General features: G+C 48.0%; 1 protein-coding gene across 2 annotated transcripts in view; it reads right to left on the bottom strand.

The window, feature by feature from the left end:
• Positions 1-26,818, bottom strand: part of Cdh13 (cadherin 13) — a 1,039,744-nt gene that overhangs the window by 477,884 nt on the left and 535,042 nt on the right. For both annotated transcript variants that reach the window (XR_015643278.1, NM_138889.2), the window contains 1 exon segment: positions 1,470-1,622. Coding sequence is in view for 1 of the 2 variants with exons in the window: in NM_138889.2 (NP_620244.1) it covers positions 1,470-1,622 (153 nt within the window). In the remaining variant the exon portion in view is untranslated.

Here is a 26,818-nt window from a genome sequence, read left to right as displayed (position 1 = left end):
CCAGCACATAGCACGTTCACAGAGCAACCACAGCAATGACGTGAACACCACAGTCCCCAAGGAGATGCCCAGTCTAAGGCATCGATGACTTTCCCTGTATTTACTTTTTCCTTCACATCTGGGTATTTAATTTTATACATTTCCTTGATTTTGCTTTTACTGTGGCTCTAAAGGCACACCTGTTCAGAATGCAGGCAAGTGCTTCGTCACGAGGACGCCATATGTGTTTGTCTCCAGTCTTGTCTTGAATATCCCCATGGAGCCGCTCTGTTTCCACACAACACTTCTTCACAGATATTTTATGGATTTGTTTTCTATTTTTCTGTGTGTGTGTTCCTGTGCGAGTGTGTGTGTGTGTGTGTGTGTAGTGTGTGTGTGAGTGTGTGTGTGTAGTATGTGTGTAATGTGTAGTGTGAGTAGTGTGTGTAGTGTGTGTGAGTGTATGTGTGTGAGTGTGTGTATGTGTGTGTAGTGTGTAGTGTATAGTGTATGTAGTGTGTGTGTGCGTGTGCGTGTGCGTGAGTGTGAGTGTGTGTATGTGTGTGTGTAGTGTGTGTGTGAGTGTGTGTGTGTAGTGTGTGTGTAGTGTGTAGTGTGTAGTGTGTAGTGTATAGTGTATGTAGTGTGTGTGCGTGAGTGTGAGTGTGTGTATGTGTGTGTGTGATTGTGTGTGTGTAGTGTGTGTTCAGTGTGTAGTGTATAGTGTATGTAGTGTGTGTGTGTAGTGTGTGTGTAGTGTGTAGTGTGTAGTGTATAGTGTATAGTGTATGTAGTGTGTGTGTGTGAGTGTGAGTGTGTGTAGTATGAGTGTGTGTGTGTGTGTGTATGTGTGTGTGTGTGTGTGTGTGTGAACATGCCTGTGGGGGTCAGAGGAAGGCATTGGCTTCCCTGGAGCTGGAGTTACAGGTGGTGGTGAGCTGCTCAACCTGGGTGCTGCCAACCAAAGTCAGTCCTTGGAAGAGCATCGGGTGCTGTCGACCACTGAGCTCCCACTCCAGGCCCCTCCATGACATCTCAAATGCTGCAGGGAGTGCCTGATGCAAGCCCCCTCCTGCTGCTCGCCCTAAGGATCATGGCCTATGTGGTACAAAACTGCTCTAACTCCTCCAGATTTCATCAGGATAAACGTCTAAAAGCAGGATTATCTTGTCTGAGGGTTTGTACTTATCACGGTTAGTCAGAGCGCAGGCCTCTGAAAGCCAGGCTTGGCCTCAGGGTCTTGACCTCCTCTGAGGTGCCTCTGGCATCTCTCCCATTGGTCTCTATAACCCAAAGAGTGACACAGGCCCAGTGGCTCTGCAGATGAGCTAGGGGCCCTCACTGTTACTCTCTGCTTTTGTTCTTCCAGAAACACCTCGAGCCACGCTTTCTCAGGTTTGATGAGGCACAGGGATAATTGGCTCAGTGGGAGGAAATTGCTCTGAAATCCATATCTGCATGCACAGGGTGAGCAGGCACCCAGGACTCACTTGATAAGTAGCGATCGTTTCTCTGTCCAGGGTCCGTGTCACGGAGACGCTTCCCGTGTTCTCATTGATTCTGAAAGTCCCTTTAGGGTCTTGATCCACTCCCTTCCCCGTGAGCCGGAACTTGGACCCTTCGGGTCTGTCACTATCAACGACCTGTTCAGGGGAAACAGAGTGACATTTAAGGCTGAAAGGTATGAAGAAAGCCCGTCAGAGACACCCCGATACCCCTTGGTGACCAACCCACTCGTGTCAGGGGCTGTCACAAAGCTGCCTGATCCACCGAGATTAGCCAAGAGCAACCTTGCCCAAGATAGCATCATCACTTAGCCCTGTTCATGCAAATGGCTTCAACTTACAACTGGGGAAGTTTAGCAGCACTGGAGAGACCTGGGTAAAGGAGCAAGGCAGGCGGGTGATGAGGGAACGTGTGTTCTTTAAGTGGAGGAAGGAGATTTGGCTTCTTCCTCTGCAAGCCAGGACAAGTTGTCAGTGGAAGCCGTGTATCCACCAGTCACACGCTGGCCAGGCACTGAGCAAGGTTTACCTCTTTGCTGCTAGTTACCACAAGCCTCGTGGCTTTGCTGAGGGAGTCTCCCATACCTTTTCATACTTCTAAATGGTGCTGGGAATGGGCATTTTTAATTATCCTGATTTGTTTGTTTGTTTACTTAATGGATAGATACAGCAGTACAGTGTTAAGCAAGCTGGCTGTGGTCGCTGTTCTTTGACGACAATGAAATCCAACCATGAATTTAACGGAGGAAAATGAGATCCAAAACCATCTCGTCCGATACTGTCCACATCTCCAGACACCACCGTGCAACTCTGCTTTGTTGCACTGTTGACCCTGGTTCTGATGTCCGAAGATGGTAAGGATCGAGGGAGGTCCTTCTGAGCATAAGGAATAGTAAAGTCAGAGGCAGCAGGTGGGAGAGGGAATGCCTAGAAAGTTCCAGAAACGGCGAGCTGTGAGGACACTCTGAGCAGAGGAGAGTTGAGGGAAGGTAAAGGTTAAAGCGTGGAGGTCAAAATATGGCGTGTGGAACTGTGCAGTGTGGAAGCGTGGAACTACTTCATACAAGGGCAGGTGTCTAAGTCAGCACCCTCCAGGGCCAGTGCAGCAAGTACCAAGCCTGCAATTCTGCGCTCAGGCACCAGGTGGCAGTAGTGCCTAAGGTAGGATGAGGGTGGGTTACTTGGCAGGGCCCATGGAGGCACATCAAAACAATTCCACGACACAGGTAGGTCTCATCGCATTTTCATTTTTATCATGTAAAGATGTTCTCTATTGAAATATACTTAAGGTTGTAATTAAACACCAATTATCTCTGTTTGAATTTTTAAGATTAATGGAGAGTAGGATCAATAATGAGATGGATGATACTTTTTGATAAAAAAAAAAAAAAGACATTTCCATCTCGATTTCACTGGAGTTAACTCATCTCAGGTCCTTTCCTGAGCCCCCAGCTCCTGATTGGAGGCTTCAGAAGGTCAAAGATCCACAGCTTCTTGGTTGAAGCCAGAGTCCACCATATTGTCTAGCTGAGCAAACACACGTCTGTCTTCATGCAAATGTGTTACGATCCTATCTTCAAACGGGTCTTTGCCTCTGTTCCCAATTTCCTCAGGTGCAAAGCGGGAACAATCACCATTTAATTCTGGGGGATAGGGAGTGGGGAGGGAGGTTGAGGATTTAAAGAGACAGTATAGCTGGGTGTGGTGGCTGGGCCTATAGCCACAGCCATACAGGAAGCTGAGGCAGAAGGCTCTCAAGTTCAAAGCTTGGATGTTCCAGAGTGATTCAGAGACAGCTTGAACACCTTGGTAAGACCCTATCACAAAATATAACTTTAAAAGGAGGGTTAGGGGCTTGGGTGAGCAGGCCTGAAGGTTGGGAGAGCAAGGGAGCTGGCCCTGGTGGCATGGACACAGGAGAACCGAGCAACTCAGCTTCTGTCCCTCACAGATCCAGGGCTTTAAGCTGGCCCACCCCAATAGCCACCCCATCTATGAGTTAATAGGACATGTGAAGGGACCAGTCCTGCAGATCCAAACCTGCAGGATCACCATGACAGAGGGCAACAACCAGATATCCTAAAGGAGTCATGGTGAGGATCCAATATTGACATTGTAGCAGAAGTCAGAGGCCTTGAACCAGACCCACGATTCACTGCGCATTTTCAAGTAGAAGCTGTTTAGGCAAAAGGGTATATATACTGTGTGACATACCACAACCTCTGTGGACATATACTAATATATATATTAGATAGTAAATAAAAATTTAATAAATTTTATGTTTTACTATAAATGTTATATATTATATTTATATAATATCTAATATTAAATATATTATATAAAATAATAAAAATATATAAATGTAAGTATATTAGATTTTAGTTTTAGGTTTTCTTTTTAGTGGGGAGGTTGCAAGGGCAGAGGGTGCGTAGGAAGGGATGAGGAATGGTGCATGATGGGAAACTCACAAAGACTCAATAAAAAATTAATAGAAAGGAGGGCTGGGGTTATACAGAGTTCTTGCCTAACATGCTCGAGGCCTTGGGTTCAGTCCTCAGTACAAAACCCCCAAACTAAAGCATAAACGAAGCACACAGACAGGGCGCCGATAAATCAGGGCTAACCACTGTAATTCCACTAGCAATAATTGCAATAAAATCACGCTGCTGCTCATGGGTGAGATGGATCCCTCCAGGCATAAAAGGCATCTTAGCCAGATAATAAAATTGAATCCATTTCTGAGGGAATAGACTGGCGTTTTAAAGAAGTAAATTCACAGACTTCTCCAGTCCTGGGAGTGATGGTCCAAGCACGGTAGATGGAGACAGCTGGGACCCTTGGATGAGCCCCATCTATCACTTTCCCTCCAATGTGCATTCAGATGTCCCCTTTCTGCCCCTCGGCACCCTTGAGACAGGTCTTGTTAACCTGGAAGGCAATCCAAGCTAATGAACACCATGTCCGTGTCCCTCAACAGCTGGAGGGTAACTCTTTCCGAGGTAGGGTCCTGTTTCCATGGGCCTGCCTGCCCCACATGGACCGGGGTGCGGACCCACCAGGAAGAGCCTTCTGTGCTCTCTGTTCTCTTCCCCATCCTCCTTTGTTCAGAGAGGCTGGGGACCCAGAACCTTCTGGAAGAAGCAAAGCTCAATGTGCCTCCTGGGGGCAGACATCGCTATAGCAAACCGAACTCTAGTCTTGGAAACTCTCCCGGGGAGACTTTTCCTTGTACCGACAAGGTCAGGGTCAATGCCTCCTTCTCTCTAGGAGAGCTTGAACTACTTGGCCTTATGGAGACACAGTTTCCAGAGAGGGGGCCCTGTTTAATGAGTGACTGCCCTTGGATCAAAAGACTTATTCTCCAGGGGCAGAGCCAGTCTCCAAAGCTGGGCGCTAGCTTAGAGCATTGCTCAACACACTCTCTCTCTCTCTCTCTCTCTCTCTCTCTCTCTCTCTCTCTCTCTCTCTCTCTCTCTCTCCTCCTCCTCCCTTTCCCTCTCCCGTCCCCCTTACTCCCCCTCCCCCCTCTTCCCTTCATTCTTTTCTCTTTTGTGTCTTCCTCCCTTTTTTCTCTCCCCTTCCTTTCCCCTTTCTCTTCAGAACCCAGTTTTTTAATCTATGCCTGGAGCCTGCCTCTAGTCCTTAGAGCTGTGTGTGTTGAAGGAACTGGTATATAGAGTTCCCAGAACACTGAGCCACAAGGGACACCTGCCCACACGGAGGGACTTTTTCTATCAACAAGAGCATCTCTTGAGCTATGGTTCCTGGTGAGCATAAGCATGTCCTGAACGAGAGGACGTGCAAGTCTCCATGCCTCCTGCCCTGAACCCCTGGCCCTACTTGTCTTGCTCCCTCACAGCCCTGCTACATACTCAATCAAGCTAGAGGTCCAAGCACCACTCTGTCTTCTGAGGACAGACTGCCATCCCTGGCCCACACGTTTCTCACTGAAGTGGGTTCCCACTACTGCCTTTTGGAAGCTTCTTTGGCAACAGTCAGGCCTGCCCCCTTCTGTCTTAAACACAGTGATAGCAGAGACTCTTCCAGCCTTCTTCCCACGGGCTCGGTGAAGCAGAGCGGGGCGCATCTCCAAGGCACAGCCCGCCAGTTCCACATGCGCCACAGGCAGTGGGGCTTAGAGGACCTTGGAGAGAAAACATGGGAATTGGGGACACTCTTTAGGGGAAACTGGGCAGCTCTGCTGAGTTTCATCAGTTGACATTGCAGTCTACAAAATGCACACTGGAGAGCCACAAGATTGAGCTACAGAAATTGAGAGAGCGAGAGCGAGAGCGAGAGCGAGAGCGAGAGCGAGAGCGAGAGCGAGAGCGAGAGCGAGAGCGAGAGCGAGAGCGAGAGCGAGAGCGAGAGCGAGAGCGAGAGCGAGAGCGAGAGCGAGAGCGAGAGCGAGAGCGAGAGCGAGAGCGAGAGCGAGAGCGAGAGCGAGAGCGAGAGCGAGAGCGAGAGCGAGAGCGAGAGCGAGAGCGAGAGCGAGAGCGAGAGCGAGAGCGAGAGCGAGAGCGAGAGCGAGAGCGAGAGCGAGAGCGAGAGCGAGAGCGAGAGCGAGAGCGAGAGCGAGAGCGAGAGCGAGAGCGAGAGCGAGAGCGAGAGCGAGAGCGAGAGCGAGAGCGAGAGCGAGAGCGAGAGCGAGAGCGAGAGCGAGAGCGAGAGCGAGAGCGAGAGCGAGAGCGAGAGCGAGAGCGAGAGCGAGAGCGAGAGCGAGAGCGAGAGCGAGAGCGAGAGCGAGAGCGAGAGCGAGAGCGAGAGCGAGAGCGAAACAAAAGAAAGAAAAAAAACGAATTCGTTGTTTCCGCAATGAATTTAGGATTTATGGGCTCCTATTTGGTCTTCACTAATACTCTGATGAGGAAGGTCAGGTCCCTGACTCCAGTTTCCTCTTGGGTTGAAATAGCGAGTCCTAGAGAGAGCTGAAGATTGCCTTGGTGCTGTTTGTATTTGATGCTGATTCTGCTTCCTCGAGAGGAATGGATCACTTAAGTATTCAGTACTAAGAGACCCTCTTCCCCATTTTAACAGGTCAGATGAAGGCTAAAGCCTGTGAATGGCAGTGGAAGGGAAAGGTGGGGCTGGAGGTTTTAGAGGGGGAGAAGAGAGGAAGGAGGAGGGGAGATTAAGGAGACAGAGGAAGATAGAGCAGAACCCCGTGGCCCAGAGGAGCTGCAAGTAACAAGGGATCTCCTAGCTGGGGAATAGAGAGTGTAGGGTGGTGAATCTGCCCAGTCTAGTTGTACAGCTTATAAATATTTTAACTGAGTTATATGACTTTACACTGGCATAGTGGGGTTGGAGTAGTACTACGACAGCTGAGAACTTATGAGACGTAGGTTCTGAGCAAACTTCCCCTGGGGGAGCTGAGACGAGGACCCCTTCAGAAGGACACACAGAGAGAACTAACTGTTGGAGGAGGACCAGCCCAGGTTGCTGGGAGGAGATTCTCCAATGTGCCCAGATGCCTGCAGCCTCCCAGCCACCTCTAGGGCTCTACCTTTTGAGACCCGCTACCTGCCTACACTGGGGTGGGCTTTTGGAATTGTTGCTGCCTTTTAAAGTCTGCACCCCTACAAGCAGTTCCTTCCCAACGTCACCCTAGTCACCCTAATAAACTGCCTGGCTCACCAAGGCCAGCTTCCAGGGACATTATTTTGGTTTGTTTGCTCATGTCTCTCCAGGAACAGAGGCGCACCCAGTCGCCATTGCCGCCTTCAAATGTTTGAGGAATGTTTGAGGTTTCAGGGCCACCCAGCCTCACTGAGCAAGAGGCATACTTGGCCTGCTGTTTGTGGCTCTCAGCCGTGGGTGTTTGCAGCTCAAGAACGCCCAGATCGCCCTTACAGCGATACACAGAGCTCCTTCAGTTTGCCCAGATGTGGCCTCATGTGGCTCCCCCTCCCGCTGACTCAGTCCTCTGGCCAGAGTCAACCCTGCAGGCCAGCCTGAGCAGCTGTTAACACCCCTAACTCCACAGAGCAGGTTGACAATTAGCCGGCTGTGCCATTAGCCTTTGTAATCCAACACTTCTCTGCACAGCAGGATTCTATTTTTTCCTCTTCTTTTCTCCTTCTGGAGTTAGAACGGAAAAAAGTTAATGATGAGAAAGAAAATAAGGACCCCAGGTGCCAACTCACTGGGGGAGCCTATAAACTGCATTCTGAGCCCTGCTGTGTCCCTGGGGAAAGAGACTTCTGGCTGGCTGTACAGGTGGCAGAAGGGGGCTAGAACCAGGGTCCTGACATCAGAAACCAAAGGCCCCTCTGCTTTCCTCTGAGAAGAGGCTCTCTTATCACCATTCTTTTTTTTTTTTTCTTACTGCAAACAAGCAGTGATATGGGTGTATATTTAAGACACTGGCTTTTGGTGTGCTGCGTATGCCTGTGTGTGGTCACGCATGTGGCTGTTTGTGTGTGAGTGTATGTGTGTGTGCGCACATGTGTTATGCCAGTGTGTTTATGCCTGTGGTTGCATGTGTGTGAATGTGAGTGTGTGCACATGCGTGTGTTATGCCCGTGTGTTTTCATGCTTGTGGTTGTGTGTGTGAGTGTATGTGTGTGAGTGTATGTGTGCATGTGTTATGCCTGTGTGCGTGTTGCTGTGCATGTGATTGTGTGTGTTAGTGTATGTGAATATGATTGTGTGCATGTGTGGGCGTTATGCCTGTGTGTGTTCATGCATGGGGTTGTGTGTGTGAGTGAGTGTGTGTGTGTGTGTGTGTGTTATGTTTCTTTTCTATTTTGCCCTTTGAGACAAGATCTTATGGTATTGCTCCAGCAGGCCTCTACCTTGCATCAATCCTCCTGCCTCTGCCTCTGAGTGTTTAAATTACAGGTGTCATTTAAGGGCTTAAATTACTATGTGTATATGTGGATACATATATAACAGTTTGAAGAGGGATAATTTTAGGCTTACAGAAAGGCCGTTGAAAGGGCACACTGTTCCTACAAACCGGCCTACAGTGCTGGCTGCTCTGAGGGGTGAATGCTAATACTCCGTGTGTGTGTGTGTGTGTGTGTGTGTGTGTGTGTGTGTGTGTGTTCAGAGTGTGCTTGCTCTGATGTGATTATTGCCTCTCTTCAGATCTCAAATGCAGCACAGAGCACTCCCCTCTCCCACTACTGCTTTCAGTGTTTAATAAAACATACTCATTACACTTACATATGTATGTATGTATGTATGTATGTATGTATGCATGCATGTATTTAGTGTGTGTGTGTGTGTGTGTGTGTGTGTGTGCACGTCCATCTGCATGTGCCACAGCACATGTGTGGAAGTCAAAGGATAACATTCAGGAGTTTGTTATTTCCTTCCCTCTTGGGTCATGGTGATTAAACTCAAGTTGTCAGACATGTAGGGCGTGTACCTTCACTCACTAAGCCATCTTTCTGGTCTGTTGAATGATTTCAAATAGCGAATCCTGGTGCCTCCTCACATTTAAAATAAATTGCACTTGCAATGGTTGCCTTGGATTTACATATGGAAAATGTGCAGAATGTACCAGAACTATGTAGTTGTCTAAGTTCTAAATGTCTGCTCTGCCATGAGAGCACCTAGCCTGACCTGCTGATGATTTCCACCATCTTGTGGAGATGTCCCTGTTCTCTTTCTCTGCCTTGAAAAGAGGGCAGTATATAGTAGGTGTTCAATAAACACCCGAGTTACGTTTTAGTGGCTCCATGTCTCTCATCTCCCTTCCCATCGTAGCACAACAATGATCATTCTAAATGCACACCAAGTGTGGCTAGGCTCTTGCTCAGGCCAGCACTGTCATGGCTACCTGCATGGCATCACACATGCACATGCACACACATGCAACCACATGCATAAACACACACAGGATATCCTACCAGGATAAAAGCCCAGGGAGCCTCCCAAATATGTCTCTACCTACTTCTCCAGTTGCAATCTGCTCCCACTCTCCCTCAACCTATATGAGCTGGATTTGGCTTCCGCCATGTCTTTTGGGAACCTGATCCATCCTCATTTCTGACCTGAGTGCTGGGATGAGCTCCGACCCACGACTGCTTCCTCTGCTCTGCTCCCTGGAGGTTTCTCTGAGCCCCAGTTTTCCTCCCCTCCTCTGAGACAGAGAGGGCCGACTCTCTGCCCCCAGATGCTCATGTCTGGTTTCCTTTCACTTTTTCTGGGCTTAGGGCATGGGAGACATTAGATGAATGCTTTAAGTGAAAAACTGCAACTTTCTCTCTATGTTTTTATGTGGTTGCAAAATGCTCCATAAAGTCACAAATTAAAAGACCTATTGTCCCGATCTCTCTCTCTCTCTCTCTCTCTCTCTCTCTCTCTCTCTCTCTCTCTGTGTGTGTGTGTGTGTGTGTGTGTGTGTGTGTGTGTGTCCATCAGCACCTCTGTGTTCCTCTTTTCCTGAGACTTGGCAGGAGTCACAAAGGGTCTTCTCACCATCTTCCTAATTTTGCAAAAAGGATTTTAAGTAAACACCTTCCTTTAAGTAAACTTTAAGTAAACTAGAAGATAGTCAGACCTGGCAACATGGGCCCTGTCACCTATGTTAAAATTCAAGCCTGTCTGGGCCAAAGTGTGAGTTCAAGTCCAGCCTGGACAAGGTACTAAGACTTTGTATCACAAGGAAGGGTGAAGTAAAAACAAAGTTGCTGTCTCAGGCTTTCTATTGCTGCGATAAATACCAGGGCCAAAACTAATCTTGAGAGAAGAGGGTTTATTTATTTCAGTTTACAGAACTCACACCATGAGGGAAGTCAGGGGTGGGGGTGGGGTGGGAGGGTGGGGGAAGAGGGGGTAGTGGGGAGATAGGGGGTGGGGGTGGCAGGAACTCAAGCCAGGAACTCAGGGCAGGAAGCTGGAGGCAGCATGTAATGCAGAGGTCATGGAGGGGTGCCACTTACTGTCTTGTTCTCCATAGTTTGCTCAGCCTGCTTTCTTATACAATCCAAGACCACCAGCCCAGGGGCGACACCACTCACAGTGAGCTGGGCTCCCCTATCCCAATCATCAATTAGGAAAATGCCCCACTGGCTTTGCCCAGTCAAATCGGGTGGAAGCATTTTCTCAATTGAGTTTCCCTGCTCTCTGATGACGCTAGCTTGAGTGAAGTTGACATCCCCGCAGCTGGGGATGTACCTCATAGGTAGGGAATCTCACCTAGTCTGTGTAAAACTTGGGTTCAATGCCTAGAAGTGTAAAATCAAGAAACCTGGAATTGTTCGATCTTCTCCCTCCCACAACGGTCACAGAGGAGCACGGTACAGAAAGGCAGTGCTGTTCTTGGGTCATGAAGATAGGGAGGGCAATTCTCTCTCAACCCTTGAGATATTTCCAATGTTATGAAAGGGCTTGTGTTATTACTATAATAACAAAACGCTTTCTTAAACACGCAGGGGGAGTAACTAGAGATGTGTGTGCATGCTAATTTAGAATGTGCTAGAGTTCCCCTTCCCAAGCCTACTGCTGACCGCTAGTCTCTAGAAGGAAGACCTTGTGTTTATCATCTGATGGTTTCCCTGAGGTGTTAATTAATTGGTTATCAGCTGTGGTTCACCGCACCCCTTGTCTTAGACCTTGAAGATGCCTAGCTGAAGGTCATCGCGCCCAGACAGCGTGACATCCACAGTTTCTTCTGCTCTCAGGCTTCCCAGCTATCTTTAAGTCATCCATGAACCCAGGTGTGGCAGCTAGTCTTATGTCAACTTGATGCAAACCAGGGAGGAGACAGCCTCTATTGAGAAAATGCCTCTATAATGTAGGCAAGTCTGGAGAGGATTTTCTTAATTTGTGATTGATGGGGAAGGTCTAGCCTATTGTGGGTAGGGCTACCCTTGGGCTGCTGGTCCTGGGCACTATAAGAAATAAACTAAGCAAGCCATGTGGAGCAAACCAGCAAGCAACATCCCTCCATGGCCTCTGCATCAGCTCCTGCTTCTGGGTTCCTGCCCTGTTTGAGTTTCTGTCCTGACTTCCTCCAGTGATGAACAATGATGGGGAAGCATGGTCCAAGTAAACCCTTTCCTCTCCAAGTTGTTTGTGGTTAGTGTTTAATCATAGCAATAGGGACCCTGACCGAAGCACCCAGGCTAACTTATAACTTAGAGCTCACCATGTAGCCAAGGATGCCTTGGCTTTCAGATTCTTCCCAACTTACTATTGGTCATGGCATTTTATCTCAGCAATAGGAACCCTAACTAGGACATCAGAGGACTAAAGCAAGTCCGGTGCTGGAAGTGCTGAGATCTTGGTGAGAAGCAATAGGCTATCCCCTAGGATGGCTGACTACCACGGTGTGGATCTGGGCCCTCAGATGATCTGGGACTGCTATCAAATGGTTCTTCATCATCATAAGCAAGCTTTCTAAGGAGGAGAAAGGAGTAGGGCCCTTGGGAAGGAAAACCAAAGCTTAGGACCACAAGAAGAAGCATCCTGCTCTCTGTCCATAACCTCATCCATTAGCCTTCCCGAACTGCCCTCTTTCCTCCTCTAATTTCAGAAAGCTCACAATTAGAGGCCATGCTGAAGTGTAGCTTAGGCTGAGTTCTCTGGGATTCAGTGTTTACGATCTTTTTTTTATTGTTCCTCTACGTTTCTTTCTGGTGACTTGCAAGTGTTTTGGGTAGGTTGTGTGTGGGTCTTGGTGGAATTCCTAGTGCTGTGATTACATGTGATAACCAAGGCGATTTCTAAGTCCATGATGGTGGAGCAAACTCACGCCAGCAGGCGGCTGGAGCACCAGCTGAGAGCCTACGTCTAAACCTCAAGCAGGAAGCAGAGAGAGTCCTGAGAATAGCGTGGGCTTGTGAAATCTCAAGCCTACCCACAGCGACACGCCTCCTCCAACAAGGCCACACCTCCTAATCCTTCCCTAATAGTTCTACTGCCTGGGAATCGATTATTCAAACATATAAGCCTGTGGTGGCCACTCTCATTCTCACCAGTACAGGAAGGGTGTAGGAATTTATTTTATTTGTTTTCACGATGCCGTTTCTTATTTTTCATGGGTCCACAAGGGTTTTGCTTTCAGTTTATCCTATGGTGATACTGTTCAGTAAGTTTTTACTTTTCAGAGTTTCGTTATTACTATTAGTAGTAGTTGTAGTGTCACTGTTACTAGTAGTATTCATATTAGTATTGGTATTGGCTGGCTGCAGGATTTCTTTTATAAATGACTCATGGACAGACCCAGGAGAAGAGTAAGCATTTGGTAGCATTACACACAGAAGCTAAAAAACATAGAAGAAACTTGAGGGTCCAGTAGAAGAATGTTTAGATAGAGCACAGCGCACATAGTCAACTTTGGGAAGAAAGGTGATTCTGAGATCTGAGGACGGGCGCTAAGTCACAGAGGGGTGCGCACTGTGTGGCTGCGCTTTTAAGAGGCACAGAATGAGGGTAGGAGGTAGTTTCTGGGAGCTACTGAGTGGAGTCACTGGGGTCTCAGGAAAGAAATGAGAGGCTCTGGGCATGTGTAACAGGTATGGCTGCAGGAGGGTGCACATGACTCAGTGCTGGCTGTGTGTCAGTTTTACCACTGTGAACAAGGTCCTCTTAGCAGGTCACGTGGTCAACGTTTATCTGCTTCTAGGAATACCTCTTACTGGCTGGCGGCTTGATGCCTCATCCCCTCCCGCCCTCGCTTTTAAACATTAAGTTCTGTATTTTTAACATTTGGAGAGAGGCATTTGAACCTGGTACAGAGCATTTTACGCAAGTTCCTTCTGTGTGTCTTCCCCGTAACACGTAGGGGCACGGAGAGGATTGGGCGAGAATGTAATTTGTAGGCATGGTGTTCCACACAGCAAAGAGCTTTGGCCAACTTTCTTCTTCTTTAGATGGGCACCAATCTTGAATCTGCAAAGAATCTTGCCAATTGGAAATCCCTAAAAAATGTTGGGATTCTCTGTAGCTCCCAATACTTAACGTGGAACTTCACCCACGTTATGGGATCTGATTCCCCTCTTTTTAATTAGCTTGCAAGGTTGTGGGGCGGTGGCCATGTTGAATGGCATTCACAGCCATCAGACAGAGCATCAACAGCCAGCTCCAGGAACAAAGTGACTGCTCACACACTGGCCAAGAATGAATGAACTTCAGGGTCTCCCTGAAGAGATGATGCCTCCAAGTGTCTCTGAGAAAGAGCGGCATGCTCTCTTTCTCCTCCTCCTCCTCTTCCTCCTCCTCCTCTTCCTCCTCTTCCTTCTCATCTCTTCCTCCTCCTCTCCTTCTTCCTCCTCTTCCTCCTCCATCTCTTCTTCCTCCTCTCCTTCCTTTTCCTCCTCCTCCCCCTCCTCCTCCTACTTCTCTATCTCTTCTTCCTCCTCTCCTCTCCTCCCTCCTTCTCATCTCTTCTTCCTCCTCCTCCTCTTCCTCCTCCTCTTCCTCCTCCTCTGCTTCCTCCTCCTTTTCCTTCTCCATCTCTTCTTTCTCCTCCCCACTCCTCTTATTCTCCTCCTCCCCTTCCTCCCTCCCTCTCCTCCTCCTCCTCCTTCTACTTTCTCCTATCCCCTAATTTTGTGTAAGATTGAGGCTTGGAAAATAAGCAGTGTCTAAAGTAAACACAGCGTCAATCATGTTCACTTGAAAGCCTGACATTCTCGTTCTGCCCTGCCCACTCCTTGGTGGGAAGGATTCATCCACAGCTTTGAGGTTTCATATTCGCTGAAGCTGCCACACTCCCACATAATGAGATAGCACCCTGATTAAAATCTCCCAAGACCCCCGTCACTTTGATGTCGGGAAAGGTTTGAGTCTCCTTGGTCATGCATCCAGCTTCTGCACAGCTACCTTCCTGCCTCTCTTTGAATCTTTACACCCTCTCCCCCACATCCTTCACCCTCATTCTATACCATGCTGCCATTACCCCTGCCACTCGCAAATGCCATGTGCAGGGGTGGGAAAAGCCCCCAAAGTCCAGAGATATCTGCCTCCAAGGGAGGGAGAGTCACTCTCCTTTGGAGAAGTCAATAATGGTAGTTTCCCATGACTCTGTGGATGGGAACGCCCTTGGACTCAGGGGTTATTAACAGTAACAGAAAGGATAACGAAAGGAAATGAAGTTGAAGGGGAGATGAGGTGGCGGGCACACGGGGGAGCTGGAGGGAGGTAGCAGTGGGAGGATATGATCAAAATTATATAGATGTATGAAATTTCAAATAAATTAAAAAATCATTTTAAAAATGTCACTCCCGGGCTTGGCTGTGTTATTGCCCTCTGGTGCTCCAGCAGATCCCATCCAGAAGCAAAGCTGTCTAGTCAGACTAGATCATTTCTTTCGGAAGCCTAGGATTGGGATGGACAGGGATGGGATACAAAGTCCTGCGTCTGCTATTTTGGAAGCATCATACCAGTCCATGTACGGAGTCTCTGACAAAGCAAACTGACAGAAATGACTCAGGGAACAGCGAGTGCCTGTGTGTGTGCTTATGCTTAAACACGGCGCATGGTACGGCTAGTAAACACTCCTGTCCATGCTTCACCATGGCTGGTTCTGCCCATGGGCCTTCATCTTGTTATTCCACCTAGGTATCCCAACTGTGCTCATATATCGAATATCACAGTCCCATCCCTGGGCTATCCCCTCAGCAATATGGTGGCCATCTCTGGGTCTCATTATCCGCTTGCCCTTCAGAGTTCTCTGTACCTAGATCACCTCGGTGAGGACCTCCTTGATCACCTTAGTAAAGATACTGGCATCTTTACCAGAGGCCCATCAGTCTGTTTCCCAGAACCCTCAGCAACTGCACCATTACCTTCCCTGTCCATATTAAGTGCTTAAAGGCCCACATTCATCAAGAGTTCTTCTCTGTTTACCGCTGTGGGCACTGCATGGCCCATGATAGACACTCAAATCTTGGTTAATAAATAACAAAGTCATGTAAATAGAAGCTGAAGCCAGGGACGCTATCATCAAACAAGAAAAGGACCCTATGAATCAGTCAACAAACAATGGCCACTTCAGTCTAAGGACGATTGATCAACTTCTGACAAAGACCAGCCCTGCTTCTTGGATTTTAGTTCAGAGATCTGCCCCCAAGGCTCCCAGAGAGTCATTTTGAGTAGTCCAATGTAATCCAACAATCCTAATGAAACACACACAAGCATACCTGCACACTTGAGTATGCACAACACACGTGTACACACATGCACGTAAATACTTTTAAGGGCAGAACAGTTTGCTGCATCAGTGCTCGGATGTCATGCATGACCCCTGGTCATTTTGGATGAGTCCCTCTGCCCCCACTGAAGCTACAGCCTCCTAAATGTTTTGTCCCCCTAGAGAATGTCAACAAGAGTTCATGCCAGCTATGATCCAACAAAAGCCACGAGGTGTTTGGAGGATGCACCATACATCATACATGGATATCTCCTGGTTGGGGTTTTGTGGGCTGCAGGGTCCTCTCAAGGGATGGGACTATTTTTCTCCAGAAAATAGTGATAGCTGGGCGATCACTCCCAATCAGCTCCAGGTATGTGGTAGATTCTGTCTTATTGACACATGAGGGTGACAGAGGTCATGTATAGATAGGGGGGAAGAGAGGGAGAGAGAGGGAGAGAGGGAGAGAGGGATGGAGGGAGGGAGGAGAGATGTGTTTTTAGTAACAACAAAGCTTGGGCAACAGTTGGCAACTTGGAGATCTGGTGTAGGAGGTGCAGCTTGTGTGTCCTCTAAAGAATAGCAATGGGAGGAAAACCAATTGGTGCCCATCAAGAGACGCTGCCTGCTGAAGCCGTTGACAGCAGAGATGTTCTGATCTCTCTTACCTCCTGCCCACTGTGATCTAGCTGGGTTGAAACAACTTGGCGTGGTCCTAACCTCGTGGACCCACCCTGTGTGGAGAAAGAGGTGCCATCTGAGGACCTCCATGGAACCCAGCACGGCCACTTTCTCCACATTGACGGGGTGAAACATCTATTTCCTCATCTCTGTTTTTGCAGGTACTGGACAGCATCCTCCATCCCTGCCACTAAAGTTCAGGGGGCTCAGAAAACAGCGTATGCACTGGCTTGAACAAACCCTTGGCTTGTATTCTGAACAAGGTGGGAAAAGTCAGGGACAACGATTTTACGATACTAAGCAACGGTACTAAGACTTTGAAGCAGCTTCAAGCTGTAACCCCAATAACTGTATTTAACTGAGCCCTCTGAATGCCAGGTGCTGCATGGAGGCCAGGTAGAAAGCCACACTATGGAATCTGTTGGGTGGCTATGGTATCTGTTTCACATTGAGGAATACAGGCCCTATGGTGGGAAGCCTTTTATCTGCCGTGGTTGCACAGTTAAGGGTGGGACCAGGTATGGGAACATTTGAGACCCATGTCAATTGAGAACCTCAGATGAAAGTCTCACGGATGCTAGAATCTTCTATATCCATAGTTTGATTGCTTTGCAGAGGTAGCTGTCCCTCATCTGAAAGGTTCCTACTAATGAAATCCCAAGGGCCCAGTCCCCCTTGGATCTCAGGGATTGGCCTTTGTGTGTACACATGCCTGTGCATGTGTGAACTCACACGCACATGTCTGTCGACACACATGTCCCGTCCTGACACTTTCTCACTGAAGGTGAACGTGCTCACCTCCACTCATCTGCAAGCTGCCTGACCCTAGCGCTCCCTGTGCAGCTCATTCTGCCTGCAGACTTCCCTGGTTGTTATAAGCTTATCACAGAAGTAAATCAAAGTGTTCTCAAGAGGAGGAGAAAAGATAAAAGCAAAAAATGCAGCATCCTCGAGAGAGGGATATTTTTTATAGTTCCACAACTCTGGCAATTCTGTCTTTAAAAAAAATCCATTATTTAATTTTAGTACCACGAGGTGCTGGTGATGAATAATGACCCCTCTCCTACCTTCCGGTATTTCTAAAATATTAATACCGGTTGGATTCCTCTCCTAAGGGGAGGAAGGAGCGGAATCCCTTATGTGCTTCAGAACCTGTTCTACAACAGCAGGTGGTCTTCTCAGTATCTATCAGTCCCACACTCTGGGCCCCCCAAATGATGCCTGCCTCAGAGGATGGGGGTCGCACAGTGGGGTGAGGGATGGAATAATTTGCCCAGCAGTGCCATCCTCAGTATTGATATTGTCAACACCATTCTTTTAAGCCACCCATCATGGTGCGCTTTCGATCTGTACTAAATTTGGAATGGGAATCATAAGAGTAACCAGAAGTGGCCTGACCTTCCCAGTCCTCTCCAGTCAAATGTCTCCTTAGGATAACTGTATGTGGCTCAGTGGCAGCCAGTCTCAGACTGCCCCCATGGAGCTCTGAGCACGGCCCCCATCATGTTCTAGAGCAGATCATATGTGTGTGTGTGTGTGTGTGTGTGTGTGTGTTTGTATGTGTGTGTGTTTTGTGTGTGAACATGTAGGTATATGCATGTGTGTGTATATGTGTGTGTGTGTGAACATGTGAGTATATGCACGTGTATGTGTGAACATGTGAGTATATGTGTGTGTGTGTTTTGTGTGTGAACATGTGTGTGTGAACATGTGAGTATGTGTGTGTGTGTGTGTGAACATGTGGGTATATGCACATGTGTGTATATACCCATGTAAAATATACCTTGACATTTGTTGTACATGAGAGGAACAGACTTTCAAACGAGACAAACATGATCCTAAATTATTATACTTGGCAACTGTGGTGGTTTGAATAGATATGGTCCCCGTAGACTCATGTATTTGAATGCTTGGCCCAGGGGGAGTGGCACGATTAGGAGGTGTGGCCTTACTGGAGGAGGTGTGGCCTTGTTAGAGGAAGTGTGTCACAATGGGGGCGGGCTTTGATGTCTCCTATGCTTGAGCTCTGCCCAGTATGGAACACAGTCTCCCGTTGCTGCTGCCTGTGGATCAAGATGTAGAACTCTCAGCTACTGCAGCACCATGTCTGCCTGCACGCTGCCATGCTTCCTGCCGTGATGACACTGGACTCTGAAACTGCAAGTCATCCCCAATGAAATGCTGTCCTTTGTAAGAGTTGCTATGGTCATGGGGTCTCCTCACTGTAATAAAACCTAACTAAGATGGCGATGGACTTCACAAAACCAAGTTTTGTGTTTTTGTTGTTGTTGTTGGTGGTGATTTTTTTGTTTTGTTTTTGTTTTTGTTTTTTGTTCTCTTTACAAAACTAAGTTACAGTGAAAGCAGAAGAAGCAGATACACAGGCTCTACTTCATGGCTTTTTTGGGATGATGTCACAGGTGAGGCAGGCATAAGATAGAAGGAGGCCTGTCATTGGATGAGAAGGAAGGATGGGCGGGAGAAAAGTTTGAAGGGAGAGGAGGAGACTGGAATGAAGGGAGAGGAAGAGAGGAGGAGGCCGAGAAGCCGTGGCAGGACAATGGAGGCTGACGTAAAGATCTCGCTCTGTGTATTTACAGGTTGTTATTAATGTTCTCAAGGGATGGATGGAACCGGGCTTTGTGTGTTTAAGTGGGCAATTATATCTTATTAATTGGATCTAAGATTATTGTGTTGTGTGTTCTTTTATGTTAGGGTTTGAGTGTAGGAAAGTGTGCGGCAGCTGGAGACACTGGAATGTGTTTCCACCCAGATATCTAGCAGATATCTTGGAGCACCACAGTGACAGACCTAGCGAGGTAAAAGACAACTATACCTTTTTTATTTTTATATTTTTACAACAACAGGCTTTGATTCTTCTGGTTTCCTCTAGACTGCATCCTATTATGTAGCTCTGGCTGGCCTGGACCGGGCTCTGTAGACCAGGCTAGCCTTGAGACCATAGAGATTTACCTGCCTCTGCCTCCCGAGGTCTGGGTGCTAGGCTCAGAAGTGTGCACCACCACACCTGTAAAGTTACAACTATTTGGTGACTCACTTCCAGACGTTTAAATCCACACAGGGGCGTACAGACAATTTTAATCATTTCATCTTCCCCTGTAAAATCATAATCGTAGATTCATATGTAATTGTAAGAAATCTCATCTGCTCAATTTTCCCTAAGAGTGCGATCCTGTCACGCAGTGGGCAGCGGGATGCCACCTTTTCAAAACCAACATCGTCGATGGCTGCTGTCGCTCAGAGTTCTCTGGAGTGCCATTCGTACGTGTGAACCTCTGAAGTCTGTCTATTCTCTGCTTTATGACAGCTATATGTGTGTGTAGCCATCAGCACAATCAAGCTAGAAACAGTTCTATCTGCCATCATTATTAGGAAAGCTATTATTCTTTCAAGACAGAGTTTCTCTGTGTAGACCTGGCTGTCCTAAAAGTTCACTTTGTAGACCAGGCTGACCTCGAACTGACAGAGATCTGCCTGTCTCTACCTCCCCAGTGGCATGGGGCACCACTGTTTGCCCATCAGGAGATTTTTAGGGCACATGTGTGTGTGTGTGTGTGTGTGTGTGTGTGTGTGTGTGTGTGTGTGTGTGTGTGTAAGTTTGGGACGGGGCAGCAGACTGGCCATGTGCATCCCACATGTTTGGAGATGAGAGGAGCATCCCGAATATTGGTTCTAAGTTTTCAGGGTCTCTTGTTGTTCAGGACTGTGTGGGACAGACTCTGCTGACCCAAGCTTCCCAGAATCCCCTGTCTCCACTTGCCATCTGGCTGCCGGGTCGCTGGGATTACAGATGCATTCAACTGTTGAGCTTAATGTATATTCTGAGGGTGTGAGCACGCTCACTCTTATCCAATGAGTCACCTCCTCAGCCTGCCTCCAGGATTGCCTATGCTCCCTCTTTCATATCCACGTCCTCCCCCTCCCCCAGACCACTTCTCTCTTTCATATCCTCACATTGGCAATCACTAATTTCTCCTCAGTTTCCACTATTTCACCACTTAGAAAAAAAATGTCAGGCGAAGGGAAATCTCACACCGTGACTGCACGCTATGCTTGTTGGTAACCCCCTGGAGAGTCTCTCAAGTAGCTATACACAGAGCAAAGCTGGGCATGGTGATATCTGGCTGTCATCCCGGAAAGTGGAGGCAGAAGGATCAGGGGTTCAAAGCCAGCCTGAGCTACACTGTGATCTTGAGGCTAGCCTGGGCTACATGCGACATGACATCCAAAACCAGACAGTAATTTAAACCAAAGAACTAACCGGACGTGTTGTGTGGGTGTTTCCCTGGACTGTCTATCAGGCCTCGTGGATCTGTGTTTGTCCCTCCACTGCACCACACTGCCTTGACCTTGTCCCCATGACGCCATTACAGTGAGGCTCCTAACTTGATTGTCTTCTGGGCTGCTTAGCTATCCCAGGTCTGTGCCTTTTCATATATGGTTTAGAATAAGCCTGTGGGACTATAGAAATCCTTGCCGAGGCTCTGACAGGAATGATAGTAAGCGTAAATGTACCCTTTTATGTGTCTTTATGCGTGACGCGGTGGACATGTCACTTATCCTTACAGAACATCTTTTTTTTTTAAACAGCTGCTCCAAATTTGAAACAGGTGACAGCCATTGAGCGACCATTCCTATAATGTCCGGCATGTGGCTGTCTTAGTTGTACACTGTCAATCTAGCTACTGCAAACATTTCCCCGGGAGGACAAAGATACTCTGCATTTGGGGTTGTTCAAGGCAAATCCTCAAAGGTAGGGGTGGTGGGGGTGGGGGTGGGGGTGGGGGTGGGGGGGGACTCAAACCTAGAGCAGGAATCATCTTCTTAAGGTTATTTCCTTCAGTCAGTCTTACACAGATTTTGCTTTCTATGTGTGAAAGTGACTCTCACTAGAGTTGGCTCGGCGGTTAAGAACACTGACTGCTCTTCCAGAGGTCCTGAGTTCAATTCCCAGCACCCACATGGTGGCTCACAACTATCTGTAATGGGATCTGATGCCCTCTTCTGGTGTGTCTGAAGACAGCTACAGTGTATGCATAAAATAAATAACCCTTTTCTTTAAAAATTTTTTTTTCATCAAGGCATGAGATTGCGTATCAGGGAAGGAGGGAGACCCTGTCAGTGAAGGCAAACCAGGCCACAGAGACAAGAGTCTTGTAGCATCCACAACAATGGACATGTCAGTGGCTGTCCTGATGCTGTTACTGCCACAAACCTGCCCTCAGGTACCTCCCCCTCCCCCGGTATCCAACTAGAGAAGGTGGCTAAGTGGAACCCACTTCTATCTCTTCTATTTGCTGCTAAAATGCTTTTTCTTAAAGTTCCCTTTCATCTGAAAGAAAAGAAGATTTAGTTAAGTCATTTTCTTTTTATCCAAGAAAAGCGAAGGGCTCGGAATTGACCGGCCTCGTCCAGTCGCCTTTTGTTTTGACGATGTGGATGGCTGTCGTCCGAGGGAGCCCTGAATGGAGTGAGAAATATCCTCAGAGCAGGATAACTGATGGCCGCTTGGAGACCGGACACGGTTCCATTTGTGTTTCCATCCTTCCTAATCAAGTTTCCTCCCTTCCCTGTAATGGAAGTCGCGTTCCGGGGAGAGAAAAGAAAACAAAGCCTCTGCCTCGAAAGCCATCCCGGGCTGTGCGGCTGATTGCAAGTTTGATCATCCTTGCACTGAGAACAGAAAGCTCACACTCCCTGTGAAAGGACAGAGCTGGGAGCCCTGGTGGCTGCGTTTCAGTCTTAGTGTGGACCGAGCTTGTGGCTCTGTGGCTGAGTTCTTGTTTGGCTGTCCCTTTGGACTCCATAGGGGACAAAGAGGAGAGAGAACTTAGCACCATGGGATGGACAACTTCCCGGGGGCTGCACTTTGTATTCTGATACTGCCTTGTGTAATTGAAGCAGACAGTGTCAGCCTCACTTCCCAAAAATGGAGGCAGAACACTAACTGTTAGAGTAGGTTGTTCAGGCTGTCAATCAGATCTAGACTTGCTGGATCTCAAGCCGAATGCTTCCCTTTAACACTCCCTGGTTGGGGTGTGGAGGCCAACGGTGATCTAAGCTGGAGGGGCAGATGTAACACTAAATCAATGCTCGGACGCAGAAGGGAGCGCGGACGTGCTCTGCGTGTGGACAGCGCTCTTGCGCACGTGGACTGCTCTGAGTCAGGGGCAGGACCTGTCTGCTTTGCCTTGAGACTCAGTCCCTGTGCTTTTCCGTCCTATAGAGAACACAGGCTCTGTACAGAAAGAGCAGGCTTCCTCCTAGTTTAGAGGAGGGAAATCAAAGTATCCGTGCTTCATCCCTTGGAGGTGGGGTTCAGAGCCTCCGGCTCAAGCTTCTGGTTCAAGTTCTTACTCATCCATTTTCAGAGAAACTGGTCACTAAATCTCCCTAAGCCTCAGCTCTCTCTGGTGTGAGGAGGGCCAGCTACCCACAGGAGACTTGCTAAGGGGACTAGGGCAAGACAGTGCAAGAGGAAAGCTGCCATTGAGGACACCCTGCCACCTGTCATTCAACACAGGTTCTGAACCTACCTGGATGCTGGCAACACTGTTCACAGTATCACCTGCAGACGCACACACCCTCACTCCCAGGGAAGCCAGACACCTACAGAGTGCCTGCTGTCTCTTTCTCCCTCCTGATCCTCTTCCTCCTCACCCCCTTCCCTAGTTCTCCCCTCTACATGACAGGGGCTCACTGTGTAGTCCCAGATGGTCTCTCATTCTCATCTCTCTGTCTTAGCCTCTCCTCGGTGCTTGGATTTTATGCATCTATCACCACACCAGTTTCTTTCCTCAATTTCAAAGAAGTGGTTTCTGTGGCTTGGGGGTTGAAGACAATTAGACCACGGAAACTGCAAATAAAACCACATCCCCATCTTTGAGATATGCTTGCCTGTGAGTCACGTGAGACAACGGTTCCCCTCAAATCCCTGGGCACGTGCCTGGCCATGCTTCCTTGGTATGCACAGCTCATGCTACCGGGAGTAGGGGCACATTGAGCCCACCACCCTCAACTCTGTGAACCCAAGGCTGCAGGAGGCCAACACACACCCAAACACCCCCCCTCCAACCTCAGAGACAGCAGTGTGGAGCCGCTGGTTCTCCGCTCACACAGACGGACGGCTGTGGCTATGGAGACCTTGGTCCTGTTGCTTTGCACCACCCGGATTTATGTTTCTTCTTTGGACTCAGCTCTGGGGAAATTACTTTTCTCAAAGTGTGATGTCTCTTTTATGTGGGAGATGGGCGGGGACCGCGGGGAGCAGCAGACACCACCTATCACACTGCAATAACATCTAGAAGTGAGGAAAACGCACCGGCATCCTTCAGAGAATCTCTCCAGAGGTGACAGCTCAGGGCTCACATCCCTTGTCCCCTTGCTCCTCACCTGGCCACAAACCTCTATAGAGACGATTCCACCGTGGCTCCTAACAAGTAACAGATGTGGCTGAATGGACTGTGAGTGCTGAAGAATGCTGCCATGCACACGAGGCAGCCATTTTGCATTTATGAATGCTAATCTCCAAGATCAGACTCTGAGGAGAGTCTCTGGGAGGGAAGAAGGCAGAGAAGGTTCCAGAAACACAGTGCTCAGCAGCAGGATATAACTCAGTGCCTGAGGACCCATGAGCTTTCCTTTGGGCCCATCCTCATGTCTCCTCACTATCCCCACACTGTCCCCTTTCACCCCATCCCCCCATCATGTTCACCAGAGAATCTATTGGCAGCTCATGGCAACTGAGGGAGAGCATTGTCCTCCTGTGGGCATGTGGCCACTGGTAGGTTCCTCATGGCTTAATGTGCACCACACACCCATATGTACATGTGCAATGTCAACTGGACTTAAAATATTTTTAATCTTTAAAAATTATGTGTATGTATATGTGGGGGCAGCTGTGCATGTGTATGTAATACCTATGGAGGCCAGAAGAGGGCGTCAGATCCCCTAAAGCGGGAGTTACAGGCGGTTGTGAGCCACCCAGTGTGGGTGATGGGAATACAATAAATGTTTCTCAACTGCTGAGCCACCTCTCCAGCTCCTGACTCAGGGAGTTCTTAATGATATAAAGAAAGAAATAAAAGGAAGACCTGTCATGACATTGGGAGGGAACTGGGATGGGGACACTAACTGGATATTGTAAGGAGGTGGCATATATGATCAATGTGTGTTGTATAAATGCATGAAATGCAAATAATAAAATGTTTTTAATATTATTAAAGAGGAAACTCACAGGATGTCTCATGTGCTTACCATGCCATGGGGGACCAAGCCCCAACAAGCAGTCACATCTTATGACCCTTCCTTAAGCCATAAGAGGTAGAATTTTGTTTCTACCTTCCAAGTCCAAACCCAAGGCTTAGGCAGGCTAAGAGACTCCCCAGCCGACACTTAGACATGTGTGTCCATTGAACCTTTGTCCTAAATCACTACATTAAATAGTCAGATCGATCATCTACAAGAATTTAACCAAGTAAGCTATCTTGAGCCCAAAGTCTGCCCTGTAGGGGACCGAAACAAGCAGGCTGAGGAATGGCCAGGCCACTGGTTCTGGCCAACTTAGTAAATTACATAACAGCAAAGGGGGATTCAATCAATTGCTTAGCAATTAGCCATTATGAAAAGATACGGAGAAAATCCAACGGGCTGTTTGGTGGAGCAGGAAGCATTTTAAATGTCACCTCGGTGAGAGAAATATTTGAAGATCTGTCTTCATAATGGTTAACTAATTGCGATCTTCAAACTTTATTGCCTTGGAAAAATAACTCAATTCCAGAGATAGAGCATTAGCACTCGGGGACATTTCTTTCTTTTCTTTGTTAGCATGGAAGAAACGCACGCAAATGGAAGAATCCCGGTAATTTAAAGGGACTGACTCCCCACTAATGATCAGGATCCCCGTGGGCAGTATTGATTGTCAGTGACCGTGTTACTTACTATCAAGAAACCTGTGGCAACTTCTGACAGTTGCTCGTGACATAGGACATTGCAATGGCCAAGAGTCATTGGGATCTCTCTCTCCAAACGCCAAGTTCTGTTTAATGAAGTTCCAGGGCTGCCTAGGCACCCACACCCTGTCAGAACTGTGGAGAATGGTAACTGCACATTATTTGCATAGTAAGCCCCACCCACTTCTTGTACCAGCCCTCCTGCCTGTTGAATGACAGCAAGAGACAAGTCCAACTGTTTTCATTTTTCACCCACAGGGGAGTGAACTTCTGGCCAAACGGAACCTAGTGGCTTCAGGAATGGGTGTTCACCAAACTGTTCCCCCCGGGCAGAATCTGATGTAGCTGGTGATGAAGAGGTTCTTGCCTGGATGGTCACATGCGAGGAGGATGCTCTTTGTGACCAGATGGGGTTAAAAACCATTGATGGTAGAGTGAATTCAGCCATTCCGCAAAGCAAAGAAGATCACAGACAGCCTGAGCCTGGATCCGGCTGCTCTGAAGCCACCTGTAGCCTTGGATACCTGAGAGTGGGGTACGGCGCATGGCTGGCCCTGACTTCAGCTGTCTGAGTAGGTTACTGTCACGCATGAGTTTCATTAGAATCACTTCTCAGCTACTTAACGGTTTTACCCCAGTTTCTTAATATTGTGGCAAACACGAGAAGACCACTGGAGTAGAATTTTTGCAAGCAGACTATCTCATAGTTAACACTTGGATGTAAACCCCCAGGGGCATGGAGAAGGGGTTGGGAAGAGAAATTCTGATATTCTGATCAAAGGAACAATTGTCGACTGGCGACATGGGCCACAGCTGAAGGTTTGGGATGTTTAGCGGTCACAGTTAGGAATCCACTGGGTCTTGAAGGCAGAAAGGGATCTAGAATGATGATGAAAATCACATGCAGAATCAAGAGAGAAGAAAAGGAGGTTTCTAACTTGCATTTTGTATGCCACAAAGCAAAGAAGTACATATATATAATATGTTTTGTTGAGACAGAGCCTTAAGTCGCTTCCAGAGTCTAAGACACAGCTCAGTTTTCGAGAAGTCAACACACCCACACGACTAACCTAGCATGGATAAACATCGATGACCTGTGTCCTTGCCTAAAGTCTGCCCAATGCCGGAGATACAATTTTGCAATGGCTTCAGTTTGATTTCACCTCCTTCTGGTCCAAGGTCTTGGTCAGGGAAGTAAAACCCGGGCCCAAGAAACAAGAGAAGGTAGAGAAGCAGGAGTGGAGAGCAGCCGAAAGAGGTACAATAAACCGTAATAATTGCTGATAAAACTTTACGGGAGGTCATTAATCCTAACCACTTCAATTTCCAAAAGGAAAGATTCATTGTCTTTTTAAATAGGCAAAATTTGAGTTTATGGGAAATTTAATAATATCCATGCTTGTGTAATAAGAGACTCTGAGAGACTTAAATTTCCCAGGGCTTTGGAGTAGAGGCAGGATGTTGTGGAAGGAGGCAGGTTGAGAGGAGCTGGGCTGAAGGCCAAAGCCTGGCATGGGCGTTAAACAGATTTCTGAGCTTTAGGGTTCCCCCGGAGAGAGCCAAGTGATGGGAAGACTGGAAAGGACCTCACA

The sequence above is a fragment of the Rattus norvegicus genome, chromosome 19, assembly GCF_021556685.1.
Source record: "Rattus norvegicus strain SHRSP/BbbUtx chromosome 19, alternate assembly SHRSP_T2T, whole genome shotgun sequence".
Lineage (NCBI taxonomy): Eukaryota > Metazoa > Chordata > Mammalia > Rodentia > Muridae > Rattus > Rattus norvegicus.
Note: the sequence above shows the minus strand (reverse complement) of the source record. Positions and strands in the feature narration are given on the sequence as shown.